This window comes from Mus caroli, chromosome 17, assembly GCF_900094665.2.
Source record: "Mus caroli chromosome 17, CAROLI_EIJ_v1.1, whole genome shotgun sequence".
NCBI lineage: Eukaryota > Metazoa > Chordata > Mammalia > Rodentia > Muridae > Mus > Mus caroli.
This window is the reverse complement of record NC_034586.1, coordinates 3192271-3208428: the sequence shown is the minus strand read 5'-3', so window position 1 is coordinate 3208428 and position 16158 is coordinate 3192271. Positions and strand designations below refer to the sequence as shown.

The 16158-nt window shown below is 46.6% G+C and overlaps 1 protein-coding gene across 1 annotated transcript in view; it reads right to left on the bottom strand.

The window, feature by feature from the left end:
* The window catches only part of Sytl3 (synaptotagmin like 3), a 78757-nt gene that overhangs the window by 59519 nt on the left and 3080 nt on the right, over positions 1-16158 (bottom strand). Inside the window, exons 3-4 of the mRNA XM_021186111.2 lie at positions 4607-5140; positions 2175-2393 (exon numbers count right to left, since the gene is read on the bottom strand). Coding sequence (XP_021041770.1) covers positions 2175-2393; positions 4607-4716 — 329 coding nt within the window. The 5' untranslated portion in view covers positions 4717-5140. The remainder of the gene's footprint in view (positions 1-2174; positions 2394-4606; positions 5141-16158) is intronic.

Below are 16158 nucleotides of genomic sequence, written 5' to 3'. Positions count from 1 at the left end.
GGGAAAAAACAAGGGAAATGTGGTTGGAATCAAGACCCTTTCCTAGGTCCCATGTGATACAGGGAGATGGCGGACAGCTAAGCTATGCAGGGTGGTGGCCCCAAGAGGACAGAGCTGGAGCAGGAGCAAGGGGTGCAAAGAGAAGAGAGAAAGTCCCACTTGCTGCAAATTAGCTTCTAACATGGCTTCCTTCATGAACCCACCTGGAGTGACGCAATGATTGCAGGTTATTTTGAAAAACATCCTTATTGTGAAATAAGGAAGCTGGGGGTTATAGACTTGACGTCTGTGTGTTTAGCGGGTCAGGTTACAGTGCTGGGCAGGATGCCCTAGGGCAGAGATTTCAACACAGAGCTCCCTCCTAGGAGAGCACCCAGCCCAGACCTTCTTTCTTGATCTTTAGTTTGCAGTTAACTATTAGAAGGGCTTGTTTAGGGCCTGTATCAGGGTTGACTGTAGACATCCAAGCCAGGTGGCTGACTGATGGAACTTCCTGGAGAAAGTTCCCCTCTCTAGGCCCACACCCACACCATGTGGTCAGGGTAGCTCATGGTCCTGCTGAGGGGTTTCTCTTGAACTAAGAAAACCTGAAGGATGCCTTACTCCAGCCATCCCAGGAAAGGGGGCAGGTGACCCAGGACAGGGCCATAGGTGCTGTGACAGAAGGGACAGGGCAGAGCATCTTGCACCTTTGCTGGATGCCTGACATGCATTAAGCCTTGCAAAGGGACAGAAAACCAAGCATCAATGTTAGGGTATCCAGGCAGACAGCCCTCCTGGTCCAGGAAGGAAAGCCAGGCTTATGGTGCTCTGTGAGTGTATGCATCTTCCACCATCTGGTCTAGAGGCCTCTGACAGGAGCAGTAATGCTTTACAAGCTGTTCTCAGACCAGTGCCTGCTCACTCTCTCTTCCAGTTCCATGTTCTCAAGACACCTACGATATGCTCTCACATGGAATGGTGGGACTGCAGGTCCAATGTGCTCTTAGTTTTCGAAATGGCTTGTTGAAAGACACCATGTCTATATTTAAAAACCTCAGTAGCAACCAGGTGCTACAACGCACACTTTTAATCCCAGTACTTGTAGGCAGAAACAGGTGGATCTCTGAGTTTCAGTCCAGCCTGGTTTATAAACTGAGTTCTAGGCCAGCCAGGGTTACATAGAGATACCCATCTCAAAACAAAACAAAACAAAACAAAATAAAATCTCATAAGAGATGTCTCACTGGTTAAGTGCACTGGCTGCTTTTCCAGAGGCCCTGGGTTCAATTCCCAGAATCCACAGTGGCTCACAACAATCTATAACTTTAGTTCCAGGGAACACAATGCCCTCTTCTGGCCTTCCTGGGCATCAGGAATACACACTATGCACAGACAGACAGACAGACATGTAAAATATATAGCAGTAGACTCGGTAAATGATCAATAGGTACCATTGATTTCTGTCTTTGAAACCACTTCCCTCATTCAAAACACAATCCCAGAAAGCGACTCAGGACCTTACTTGCATCCCTGCAGTTATTCCCTGATACTTTCCTGATGGGGATGAGGGCTAAGAAAACCAAGACATCGGGTTGGGTGTACAGTGGCCCCAAAATCTCAGCTCTTGAAAGAGGCTGGAGGGTCAGGAGCTCGGGATCAGCCTCAGCTACACATCTTGAGTTTGAAGCCAGCCTGGGTTTCATGAGACCCTCTTTTAAAATAAACAACAACAACAATAAAAACTAAGTCAATAATCAAGAAGTCCAAATAAATGACAAGTTATGGAACAGTCTATCATCAGTCACCAAACATTCATAAATAAAGATGTCTTATGTTTGATGGCTGGGTATGATGGCACATGGCTTTAATCCCAACACTCCGGAGTCGGATCTCTGTAAATTTGAGGCCAGCCTGATCTATGTATCAATTTGCAGATTGGCCAGGGATATACAGTGAGACCCTGTCTCCAATAAACTTTACATAATAAAGCCATTTTTAAAATTAAAATATCTCCTTTCCATCTGTAGCTTATGCAGCCTGGGAATCTATGAATCAGACTTGGTAGGATGGCTTTCAGGAAACACTGATGACTGAGGTGTGCTGGGCCATCCCTGAGTCCTGGGTCAGAGGAGAAACAGAGCGAGCACTATCACACATACCGAGCACATGCACACCCGACCCGAGATGCTTACCTGTCCTCAAAGCAAACCGTGCACTTCCATGCACGAGTCCTCCGCAGGAACACGCGGCACTCGGAACACACACGGTGGCTGCAGCCCTGACACACGGCCCCACGGTTCAGCAGAAGGCCCAGAGCCCGCTGGCAACGTGCACAGCACTTTCCCTTGTACTCCTGGCTAGAGCTCTTCGCCCCCTTCCACCGAAGATGCTGCAGGTGTGACTTCAGTTTCCTGTGACCCAACAAGTTGAATAATGATTGGTTGGTGTAATGATTTGTTTTCATTGCCAGCTTGGCATAACCTAAACTCATTTGGAAAGAGCCTCAACAAGGATCGTCTACCTTGGGTTGGACTGTGGACGTATCTGTGGGAGATTGTCATAAATTAATTAATGTAGAAAGACCCAGCCACTGTGGGTGGCACCATCCCCTAGACAGGGCATAAATTGTATGAGAAGGAGAAATGGAGTGGGGCAAGCAAGTAAGCAAATATACATTGTTTCCTCTCTGCTCTTGGCCACAGATGTGACGTGTCTGGCTATTTGAAGTTTCTACCTGGACTTCCCTACAATATTGGGTGGTAACCTGGAATTATAAGATGAAATCAGCCTCTTTTTCCCTCAAAGTGCTTTTTTTTCCCCCAGGGAGATTTATCATAGCAACAGAGATAAAACTCAAACAGATCTATGAAGCTAAACTACAGGAGCCTCCACAGCGCCTTACGCTAGTCTCTCACCTCAGCTGTCGAAGCCTGGGCTCAAGCGAAACAGTGTAGGTCCCAGAGGCAGCTCAGGCTCTGCCTGCCCTTTCAGAATAAAACCTTCCATACCAGTGGTCAAGACACTGTTACTATTCCAAACAGCTATTCTATTCTAAAATCCAATAAAGTTCCATTTTTCTCGGTCTGTTATTATCCCAGTAAATCAGAGTTTACAAGTACTTTTAAAGGGTTTTGAAGTAAAGGCAGGACCAGGCGTGGTGGCTCCTCCCTTTAATCGTGGTGCTTGGGACAAAGAAGCAGGTGGATCTCTATGAGTTCAAAGTCAGCCAGGTCTACATACACTGGGAGTTCTGGGACCTCTTAGTGGAAAGAGAGCTTGTCTTAAATAAATAAATAAATAAATAAGCAAGCAAGGGAAAAAAATTGTATTTTGGGCTAAGCAGACCATTTCCTTCTTTAAGAATGTTATTTTACGTGTGTGGTATTTTTTTCCACGTAGATGTTTAACATGCATGTATGTTAGTTCATCACGGGCATGCTGTGCCTGTGGAGGCCAGAGAGGGTATCGGGCCCCTGGGCCTGGAGTTACAGATGATTAACCACCATATGGGTGCTGGAATCAAACCCAGACCCTCTGGAAAAGCAGGCAGTACTCCTAACTGCTGAGCCATCTCCCCTGTAACTCTGGAGAAGTTCTCCTATTAAAAGCATTCCTTTGTACCCCTGCTTGGTGCAGAGACTGAATGGTTTCTTGTGTGCTAAGCATATCTATGCCCAACCATCTGCTTGCTTTCAAATATGCCTAAAAGCTGGGAGCTGACCTTGAACTCTTTTTTTAAATTAAAAATATTTAGATTTCTTTCAATCTTGTGAATATGAGTGTTTTGCTTGTATGTGTACATGTGCACCACATGAGTACCTGGTACCTACAGAGGCCAGAAAGGGCATTGGTTCCCCTGGACCTGGAGTTACAGATGGTTGTGGCCCATCCTGAGGGTCCTGGGAATTGAACTGCAAGACCAAAATGTGGCCTTAACTGCTGAGTCATCTCTCTAGCCCTGACTGACCTGATCTAATCCTCCTGCATCTACCCGCCACGTAGTGAGATTTCTGGTGTGCCGGAATAAGGAAAAACAAGCTATATGTATTTACAGAGGGAACCTCCCAGCTAACAGGGAGGTTCTGACCATGTCCAGAGCTGCCAGTGAGCACAAACAGCTCCTGCAACCCAGCCAGGCCAGAAAAGAAGCTCCTGTCCATAAAGGGACAGGGAACAGGCTTAGCAGGTTCACCTTCCTTTCTCTAAGCCAGCCTTAAGGCAAAAGCGAACAAAGAGAAGACAGAAATGGATTCTCCCGGTTTTCTGTTTCTGACCCCCAACCCCCGATTTGTGCCTTCAGGTACCATGGAAATCAAGGTGGGGAACCTTAACTGGAAGTTTTCCCTTGGGGGGCTGACAGAAGCCTGGCAGTGTTTCTTTAGTAGCTCCCACAAACATCACAAAGGCTCCTTTTTCCAAAGAATTGTGAGATTAATTTAGTTCTATTGCAAAGACAATCCCCATGCCTACACCTTCAATGGGCTTCACGTGGGTGAGAAGCTCAGCCCTGAGCTGGCAGTCACAAGAAAGCCAAGGAGCAGAGCCAAGGCTCTAAGCAGAAAACTCCAAGCCCTGTTGGACCGCCCCGGGTCAAAGCGCAGCCCCAGGTGGAAGCGCAGCTTACCGGACCCTTTCCTCCTCCGTGCTTTGAACAGTTTGATCACGATATAGGACTCGGAGAATGATGTCCCGTTCCAACTCCTTGAAGGACTCCAGGTCCACTTCATGGGCCATTTCTGATAGAAGGGATCCACTGTCCTGTGGAGAAGCCGGAGTCCAGCCCCTCTCTGGTTTCAGTGGTGACTGTGTTTGACGTGTGGCTCTTCCTTCCTTCCTAACTGGGTCATACTCCTTCAGAGAAGCAAAGCCCACGAGGCTGCCCCACGGCTGGAGTCGCTTCCACCCGGAGAGTGTTTTCACTGGGCTCTGCCAGATGAGACAAGCGCGTATCTTTTTCTGAGGTTTTGCCAGAGATTGTTATAAATGATGCATGGCTGCTGAGCAGATAATTTCTGTAAAGCGCTAGTAATCTCCAGCCTGAGGAAGTTGACAAGCAGTCATGAGAGAGCCCTAAGACTTAGGGCAGCAAAATTTCCCCAGAAAAATATGTCCAGGTCAGTAGAAGTGACAGAGTCCAGCCTGGTTAATGCCTTAAAACCTGTTAAAAAATAAAAATAAAAAAAGACAAAGAACTAACAAGAGCCATCATTGGTTTGCCTGGCTGCACACCTGTGCAACGTCACTCCAGAGGTGAGACCACTGGGGACAGACACAGCTTGGCGTTTTCAGCTATGATTTTCATGTATCTTTCAATACCTTGTATAATTTCTAAACTTAGACATTCCTATCAAAAATTTGGATCTTCAGTTGTGAGAGGACAGAGACCTACGTTTAATGTTAACATCTATTGTTTAATGTTAGCCATTCTATCAGTGCAAATATTAGAGAGTTCACTAATTTAGTTACATAGACCCAGATGGTCTAGCCTGCTGCATACCAGGCTGAATGTATGAATGTATGTATTTATGAATGATATAGCCCACTGCCCCTGGTGTGAACAGAACCATACAGGATTAGATCAAGCATGAGAGAAAGGGGGTACCACCCAAGGTGTGCAGGGGTTGGTGCTAGCCCAGTGGTTGTCAACCTTCCTAACGCTGCCACCCTTTAATATAGTTCCTCATGTTGTGGTGATCTCCAACCATAAAAATCATTCAATTGCTACTTTATAACTGAAATTTTGCTACTGTTATGAATCACAATATAAATATCTGATACATAGAGATCTGGTATGTGATTTCCAATGGGGTCACTACTCACAGGTTGAGAACCCTGCGCTAGAGCAACAAAACACAGCAGGTTTCCTTGGTGGCCAGTTTCTTTTGTCTAGAAGAAGAAGAAGAAGAAGAAGAAGAAGAAGAAGAAGAAGAAGAAGAAGAAGAAGAAGAAGAGAAGGAGGAGGAAGAGGAGGAAGAGGAGGAGGAGAGAAGAAGAAGAAAGGAAGAAGAAAAGAAGAAGAAGAAGACAAACATGATAAAACAACTTGTTGATCAGCAGGCCAAATGGCTAGTTCTGGGCCAGCAAAGGACCCTGTCTTAAAAAAAAAATCAAGGTGGGTGATGTGCAAGGAGCAACAGCTGAGGCTGGCACCTGGTTTCCATATGCTCGAGTATACACGTGTACCTGCACACATGTTCCTGCACACATGTGAACAAACATGCACCACACACACACACACACACTCACATACACACACACACCAGTAAAAAGTATGGTGTGGTGGGGCAGCAGAGGTGCAGTGGTGAAGAGCATTCATTACTCTTCCAGAGGTCTCAGCACTCACGCTAGGCAGCTCACAACTGCCTGTAACTCCAGCTCTGGAGGTCCAAAGCCACCTTCTGGCTTCTATGGGTACTATATTCATATGCACAAACACACACGTAATTAAAATAAAAGTAAAAATATAATGTATTAAATGCATAAACATGTATCATGGTCATTTAGCATTATCAAATGTCCTTCATACATAAGAAAGTTATTATGCCCCACCCCAGCCATGCAGTAGGTATGGTTGTAGCAAAGCCACCACAAACATGCAGAACAAGATAGGAACCTCCCATCTCTGTGATAGTCTTATGGGACCATTGTGTTACATATGTGTTCTGCAGTTGTTCACTGAAGCGTCATTACAAAGCACACAACTAACTCCACACCACTTTAATTGAAAACACATTAGCGCAAGGATGTCCTCAGCTGTCGGCTATTATTTTTTACAAGTATCGTCAGAACTCAGAAAGAGTGCCATCAATTAGGGGAATATGCATAACCACAGCAACCTCAACCTATCAATTATTTATGTCCTGTAATAGTGCTATGAGCATCATTAGGCACCGGGCCCTGCTTCTGCTTAGTTCAAGCCAAAAGATTCTGCATGCCTCCATCCACCAAGAAAATGTAGACAATTCAAGCAGTATGCTTTCTGTAACGCCATTTTGATTTTCCAGCCTAGTTCGTCCCGTAGTCATGAGGGTCCTTTCTGTACTTTGATGACTTTTGAATTCATGGATGATCAACAGACTCCTATGACATCACTCTCTTTCGACAAATACTCTTAACCCTTTATGTAATCTGTGGTAGTCTGGGGAGGCCCACACAATAAAGTACATTGGTACCATACTAAAGTATTAAAAATTGTTACATAGTAGCTTGTGTATTCATTGATATGTGAGATAATTAAGGTCCAGCAGTGATGTAATTATTAACAATGTCAAAGTGGCAGGGATAGAGACAAAGCTTTGCTGTCTCTAAGGCAAATGATGTCACAGGAGAACACTTGGGATTTCTGTCGGGAACAAAGTTACAGGTCTGGCTGATTTCACCTTGGCCTTTGCTTTCATTCACGGTGGAAGGAAATGCTAAGTTTTAGTTAAAGAATAATGGAAACAGGGCCCAGAGAGGTCTCTCAGTGTTTAGGAGCACTGGCTGCTCTTCCAGATGACCTGAGTTCAATTCTTAGAACCCACATAATGGATTACAACTATCTGTAACTCTAGTCCTATGGGGTCCAATGTCCTTTCCTGCCTCTGAGGGCACCAGACACACAAGTGGTATGCAGATATGCCCATGTAATAAAATATATTCTTAAAAAGATTAATGAAAAGAAGGATGTTGTTTCCCACAGACCAAGACAGGCTAAGGACTGTGGCCTAAGAAATTACACGTTTATTGATTTCATTGTAAGATGAAATTAAGGTAACAGTTGTGGGGGTGGCATGAACGGGAAAAGCTAGAGACCTGAAAAGGGGCTGCTTGGCCTCTGCTTCCCACCAGTAAAGAACCCTTAGGTGCCTGCTCTGTTCCTAGCCAGGCATCAGGAATCACACGGCAAGAGGGACTTCAGGAGCAGCCACCCAGCATGTCTGTGTGCCACAGCCTCAGGTTCTCCTGTTCCAACTTCCCAGATGCAGAAGCGAACTAGCGGATCTCTGTTTCAGAACTCCGTGTCTCCATGGAAAGGGAGAACAACAGGGAGATCGTGGTGGTAGCTGTGAGATGGCTCAGTTCATGAACTGTTTGCCTGGCAGGTAAGGACCAGTCTTCAATCCAGTGTCACACCTTGTAATCCCAATCCTAGGAGCTAGGCAGGAAGTTCCAGCTTAGCCTAATCAGCAAGACCCAGTGAGAGACCCTGACTCAAAAGACAAAGAGATGGCACTGGAGGAACAAGAGTGGAAGATGGGGCTGGAGAGATGGCTCAGCAGTTAAGAGCACTGACTGATCTTCCAGAGTCCTGAGTTCAATTCCCAGCAACCACATGGTGGCTTACAACCATCTGTTATGGGATCTGATGCCCCCTTCTGATGTGCATGAAGACAGCGACAGTATACTTACATACTTACATATATAAATAAATCTTTAGAGACAGAGAGAGAGCGAGCAGAGGATGATCTCTGGTCTTCATGCACACGAGCATGCAAATGCACCTGTGCACACACCCACACACACCTTAGAACACAGTGTGACCAATGCTACAAGGAGCAAGTTAGTGTTTGCGCTTCCCAAGCGTAAGCCTCTGAGTTCACTTCTGGCTGTCTTCTATTTGTGAACAGCCTGCAGAGTCACTTGCTGGTTTGCTTGAGTCTCAGTTATTTTAAATAAACAAAGCACTGGATGAGAACAGTTCCTGTGGCTGGATGTGTTCTTCTCTGGCTTGGGTCTCCAGCTTCTCAGTAAGGTAGGGTCCCAGTGAATGCCATCCTGGAGGGATAATGACAGCCTTTCCACAAGAGGAACCTGGGCTCCTCGATGCTTACCCAGAAAATATGCATTTTAGTCATGTGCATTTCAGGAATACAACTATCCATGAAACACTATTCCCTCCCCATCCTGGGCCGGCCAGGATCAAGGAGTGGGAACTACCCTGTTCAAGAAAGAGAACACTGGCTCCCCCTTGTGGCAGTATAGTGGAGTTCCCCTGCGCAATCTAGCCATCTTTGTTGGGCGTTTGTAGAGCACCAGACACTATTCTGGGCACCTCCATTTGCTGTGTCCTATGAGGGGATTATAGCAAAAGCATGTAAAGAGGAGAATAAAGTCAGAGAGACGTCACCATCAAGGAAAAGAGGCTGAAATTTCTACCAGGAAGCTGGAGTGAAGCAACTGCCCATCAGCATTAGCCGGACCTCTGATCTTCCTTGTCACCAAGGCAAAACACAACACAGCAGAACACCTTCAGGGTGCATACAGTTCAAACAAACCAAAAGAAATGCATAGGGTCTTGGTCCTCAAGCTGAGGGTCACTGAGTCAGCCGACCACACCAACAGCAGTTTGAAAGCAGATGAAAAACGATGACCCATATCATTATTATACAAACTCAAAGCCGAGGACGCAACACAAGATTTCAACTCCAACTCATCAAAAGAGCTTCAGCTTTAGCCCGCATGGATTTCTGGTATTCCAAAAGACAGAGAGGCAGTGGTTTGGATAGTGGTTTGTGAGAATTCCAAATCCATTTCGCCGTGGTTACTCTCAACTCTTGGGGACTTGGATCCCAGCTTCTCTGTACATTCAGCCAAATGGGAGACTTTATCCTCATTTCTATAGAATTTTAGTATCTCAGATACTTGGTGAGCATGGAAGGTCAGTAAAGCCTTCTGTTTGAAATGTGTCTTGTTTTTGTTTTGTTTTGTTTGTTTGTTTTTGCCTTAGAAGGCTGTCCTGGCTAGTTTTATGTTAACTTGACATAAGTTAGAGTTATCTGAAGAAGGAAGCCTCAGTTGAGAAGATGCCTCTATAAGATCCAACTTTAGGACATTTTCTCCATTCGTGAGCAAAGGTGGGGGGAAGCCTAGCCCACTGTGGGTGGGGCCATCCATGGGCTGGTGGTCCTAGGTTCTACAAGAAAGCAGGCTGAGGAAACCACAAGGAACAAGCTAGTAAGCAGCACCCCTCCACGGCCTCTGCACCAGCTCCTGCCTCCAGGTTCCTGCCCTGCTTAAGTTCCTGTCCTGACTTCCTTCAGTGATAGACTAGGATGCTATGATGTGGAAGTAGAAGCCAAGTAAATGCTCTTTCCCCCTCAACTTGCTTTTTCATCATGGTCTTTCATACAAGCAGTAGCAACCCTAAGAGGGTTGAAAAGACCCTTTCTAAACATTATCCCAAGGTCATTTATGACAAGAGTTAGTGGAAGGCAGGGTTTGTAGTGTGCACCTGACATTTCACACTCAGGAGTCAAGGTCAGAAGGCTCTCAAGTTCAGGAAAAACTGCACAGAAAGTCTCAGAAAATCAAAAGGATGGACTAGCAAGCCAGTGGGTGATTGCTCTGTGGTTGCCGGTGTCTTTTCATCATCATGCCGCTCAGAGGCTTAGGACATTCTGTTTACTATGATTGAACACTGGAACTTGCTACAGGCTTTCCTTGGGGATTGTACTACCCCTGGTTTAGAGATACGTGTACGCTTCTGTTATCGAACTGTGCTGAAATCCCTTACATGGGTTGACTTTCTTACCAACTTATGGGGAAAACCGCACAACCTGGCGACAGAAGTTAACTCACAGAGGGATGCCGTGCATAATCAGGATTTTCAAGGAAAGCGGCTACTGTGTACACTGAAGGAAAAAACTTTGACCATTATTTACCATCCGAGAAAGACATCACCACTTACAGGATTTGGGTCAATAAATCACAGGCCAGCAACAGTGTGTGCGTGCGGATACCATCAGCCACAGATGTCTGGTTACCTCCTCTGTCAGCTGATATTCTTTTTTATAGAGAAGTTCATGTCACATCATTATAACACATACCTATTTTTTATTACTGTTACAATCATTATATAAGTTATGCTGTGCATACACTAACTCCAGGAGAGAACGGGAGGCACAAGGCAGTTCCTATAAAAACTGGTTTCTGAACTTATGAACTAGTCGACCCCCTCATTGCCCAGGTGGCTTCTATATTAATGCCATCACTCTTGTTCACTTTCCAACTTGCCATTGGTTTGGAGGAGATCGGGGCAGAGACGAATAGAGAATCGGTTGGTTTGGAGCTTATAAACAGTTTTCTAAGTTAGTTTGACTATGAACTAAATTCTGCCTGATTTCTGGGTTGTAACGAAGCTTGTAGTTGCTCTTTCAATAGCAGTCACTTAAATGACCTCCGGTGTTTATCTACATCCTCGGAAGCTTCCTCTTGGCTAGGTTGGCGCTGGACTTTTGGGAGTCGTTTGCCAATGTGGAGATTCTACAGTGGAATTCTTTTTTCCAACTCACTCAGAATCAGCTCCTGTTGGGCCCAGCAGCATCTCATGCAATCTCAGCTGCTTGGGAGGCTGAGGCCTGCCCAGGATAGTTGGTGAGGCTTTGTCTGAAGACATAAAACAGTGGGCTGTGAGCACAGTCCTGGGTAACATGCTCGCCTAGGATGCATAGAGCCTGGCTGATGAAAAAAAATATTGAAACTACTCTTGGTTCATAGTATCCTTTCCCCAGAAACTTCTTTCCTTGAAAAATTGCTAATAAAATTCTCCCTAGTCAATACAGGTTTTTCTATTATAGTCAGAAAGATGAACAGGCCCATCAAAGAAGCCAACACTTACAGTTTTAGCAAGAATAAGAACGTGGTCACAAACTTGATTTCTGGTGACATGCACTACCAAGAAATTTTAAAAGGACTTTGGGGTTTTTCAGGTATTTAAAAAAAATATGGATGAAACAAACATACTTCTTCTCTTGGATGCTTTTCAGTTTTGTAACATTTTTGAGTGAGCGAGAGGAGAAAGTGAAGTCTCATGTACCACCCAAGGGTGGGTTTGTGCTTCTCCATCCTCAGTGCTTCCTGCTCCTGCCCTCTCCCCATGAAGTCATCTAAGACCCGTTCAGATGGGGCCAGAGAGATGGGTGGGTGGGCAGTGCTTTGTGTGAGGACATGAGTTCAGATCCTCAGAGCCCACGTAAAAGCTGAACAGCACTCTACAGTGAGGTGAGGGGTCAGAAGACTCCCCCAGAAACTTACCGACATTGAGAGCCTCCTCAAACAAGGTGGAACATGAGGACTGGCACCTGAGGCTGCACTGAGACCTGCACTTGCACGCGCCTAGCAGAAATGGCTCTTCTTCGAAAATCAACCCACGCCACGCCCCTGCAACCACAGATTATTGACCACATCACATTAGATACTCTTCCATATTCTCTCTACTCTTCCTTCTGGCCAACTAAATTCCGTTTACTCTAAACAACTGAGGGCAATAAGAGGCTACTATCCTGTAAGTAGCCCTGTTCTGTCCCTCGCTTCACCGCTGAGGTCTTGAGCAACTTACAGAACTCCACCCACCCAGGACTTAATGTTGTTACTCACAAATCAGAGTGACACCCAGGGTGTTCCTAGGCCTTTGACAGTGAAGTGTGGATACAGATAGAGAACACGGCATGCTGTATGGCAGGCAGGAAGTGCCGGCTGATATTAGGAGGACTCACAGAACTGCTGGGTGTTGGCTAGATGTATATCAACTTGACATGAATTATAGTCATTTGAGAGGAGGGAACCTCAACTGAGAAAATTCCTCCACAAGATTGGGCTGTGGGGAAGGCTGTAGGGGCATTTTCTTAATTAATGATTGATAGGGGAGGACCCAGACCATTGTGGGTAGACCATCCCTGGGCTGGTGGTCCTGTATTCTACAAGAAAGCAGGCTGAGCAAGCCATGTAAACCAGTAAGCAGTACCCTTCCATGGCCTCTGCATCAGCTCCTGCCTCCATGTTCCTGTCCTGACTTGCTTTGGTGATGAACAGCATCGTGGACATGTAAGCCAAATAACCCTTTCCGTCCTCAACTTGCCTTTGGGTCATGGTGTTTCACCACAGCAAGAGAACACTGACTAAGACATGTTAGTCTTGGAAGGGCCATACAGGGTGCCAAACGCTTCAGTCAGTTTTTCCTTATTTCTAGTCAAAACCAATCACCCCTTCACCTTTAGCCTCCATTCTTTCCACTCTGTGTTTCTCCATAGCGAGCTCAGTTTCATTTCGTGCTGGCGTGTTTCTCTCTAATGGGAGTCTCGGGTTACAGTAGGAGGTACCCAGTGCCTGGCTTGAACTGAGAAACGTTGTGTACACCAAGACTGGAAGGTTTACTAAAGTCAGAAGCAGGAGGCAGCAGGGCAGGAGAGAGACAGTCAGGGATGGGAATATGCAGAAAGCTGCAGTGTCAGAACTCTGAAGCACACAGGCAAACCTGAGTCACTCCTAAACTCGAAACGAACTCTAGAAATGATCACAAGCCAGTGATCTCATACAGACTGTCACAATGGCACAGCGAGAACCCCAAGACCTCCCAGACCCAGTTTTCTACGATGTCTATAATCCTGTTTGTTCAGGAAGGAGAGGAGCAACAAGGGAAGCCGTTTCTCTGGGGCTGTGTGGCGCAGGGCACTGTGTCTGAGGGGCCCCTAGACAGCCACAGCCCTCCCACTCAGGACCTGGAAGCAGCAGACCACGCCCACCTGTCATACAGTGTCTTTCCTATCATGCCTCTAATAAAGTTTCAGATATAAGTAAGCATTAGGCATCAAAGGTTAGTAATACAGAGGTTACCATAGTAAGTCATTCCATTTCTGTTCCCACAAGCACCCTGACAAAAAGCAGCGTGGGATGGGAAGGGGGGACCCACATTATTTGGCTTACACAGTCCATAACAGAGGGGAGGTCAAAGCAGAAACTCACAGCCTCAAAGAGAAATGAATGTAGATCTGCCACCAGCTCCTACTCAGTTTTCTTTAACACAGTTCAGGGCCCAGCCAATGAAACAGTCCGCCCATATCAAGGTGGGCAGTCCCACATCAATTAACAATCAAGGGCTGAGCCCTGTGGCACATGCCTTTAATTCCAGCACCAAGGAGGCCAAAGCAAGCGGATTTCTGTGAGTTCAAGGCTAACCTGATCTACTAAGCAAGGCCAAACCAGTCAAGGAGGCTACCAATAAAATAGGCTCCACCCAGCAGCTGACTCAGACAGGTGCAGACACCCACAGCCAAACAGTGGATGGAGCTTGCGGACTCTTAGGGAAGAATAAGAGGAAGGATTGCAGCCCCTAAGGGGGCAGGAACTCCACAGGAAGAACAACAGAGTCAGCTAACCTGGACCCTTGGGGCTCTCAGGGTCTGAACCACCAACCAAAGAACATACACAGGCTGGACCTAGGCCTCCCTGCTCATATGTAGCAGATGTGCAGTGTGGTCTTCATGTCGGTCCTGAACAGCTGGAGTAGGGGCTGTCCCAAAAGCTGCTGCCTGCACTCGCGCTGTGTTCTACTAGCTGGGCTGCCTTGTCTGGCCACAGTGGGAGAGGAAGTGCCTAGCCTCACAGAGACTTGAAGTGCAGGGAGGGGGTGGGGTGTACCCAGGGGGAGGGCCTACCTACTCAGAGGAGAAGGGGAGGGGGGATGGAGGAAGGATTGTGGGAGGGGGTGACCAGGATGGGGGCAGTGAGCAGGATGTAAAGTGAAAAAGTAAATATATATATATATATATATATATATATAATTTGAAAAAAATCCAACAAAGTAAATAGTCGAGACAATCGCTCTCAGGCAGACACAGAGGATAATCTGTTGGGGTTAACTCTTTAGAATCGCTCTTTTCAAGTTAGAAACCAACCACCACACAGGCCACAGTAAATTATTTAGAACATGTGAAATGCGTACTTCTAGAATTAGCCATTTCAAGTTTTTGAATTATGGTTGCCCTGAGTAACTAAAAATGTGAAAGATGTAACCATGGTTCAGGAGTGGACTGACTGTGTTTCTGTTTTGTCTGTGTAGCCATATTGGATCCCAGGGGAAGGGTGGGCTACAGCATCCGGACCGTCTGCGCACGGGACGTGGTGCAGCATCCGGACCGTCTGCGCACGGGACGTGGTGCAGCATCTAGCATCATTTACTGACCTGCTGCTGCCAGGTGTGAGGAATTGCAAAGGCAAAACCAAGTCGGACCCAATCTATATTCCAGAGGCCAGAAAAATAGCGGGCAAACAAACCACTCACACTCCAGGAGGATGGTTGGGAAAAGAAAGCAAGCTTTAATGCACACTGGGAGGGAAGAAAGGGCTGGAAGAACCAGGGAGGGCTGACTAGGGCACAGGGGTGGTGTCTACGATGGGGAAAGTCACACAGCTATAGAGACTTCATATAGAACAGCGGCCTGTCCTGGCTTCATTTCTGGGGCTGTGATAAAATATCCCAACCAAAGCAGCAGAGAGAAAAGGGATTGGTTGTAGCTTACAATTCCAAGTTCACTGTGGGGAAGCGAAGGCGGGGTCTCCAGACAGCTCTACAGTCGCACTACATCCATAGACAAGACAGAGAATGAGCACATGCAAGTTTGCTTGCCTGCTTAGTTAATTAATTCATTTTGTGATTAGCTCAATCCTCCTACTTTTATACAGTTCAGAACCCCCACCCCCACCCCTGTCTAGGATGGTGGCACTCACACCAACTAGCTCAGTTAAGGGAATCTCTCACATACATGCCTCCAGACTGTCAAAATGCAGACAGTCCCTCACTGAGACTCTCCTGCTAGGGAATTCTAGGTTGGGGTGAGTTGACAATTAAAGCTAACCACCATGCAGTCCCAGAACACTGTCTCCTCTGGGGATGTCGAAGCCATCTATGCTCTGTGGCCTTTGCACAGTGACAATATCAGCAAACCTCACACTCTGGGACAAAACCTGTCCCTGTGGTTGACACATGCCTGCAATCATTCTTGTTACAACGCTGGTTGCTGCCCTGGGCCCGGCAGCCGACCTTGATTCAGGCATCTGGAGCTGCTGGCAAGGGGGCCAGAACAGGAAATGGAGAGTGGAAAGACAAAGAGGGTGAGAGGGGGAGGCCGTCCCTGTTTGTAGCCAGGCCCTTGCTTCTTTACCTACTGATGGGTGTTTTGAGCTGGCGGCCACTGAACCAAAGGAAATAGATGTTGGTCCTGTGTTGTTTGGGGGCAGCACACCAGCAGAATGGAAGTGAGCAGGTAGCAGCCTGCGTGCTGAGAACACACTGTCCCACCCCACCCGGCTCTGTTCCCACAGCCTGCAGGCCACAGCCGCTCACTGAGGAGCCTCAAGCTGTTGGAGGCTGCAGCTGTTCCACCACAGCTTTTTTTTTTTTTTTTTTTTTTTTTTTTT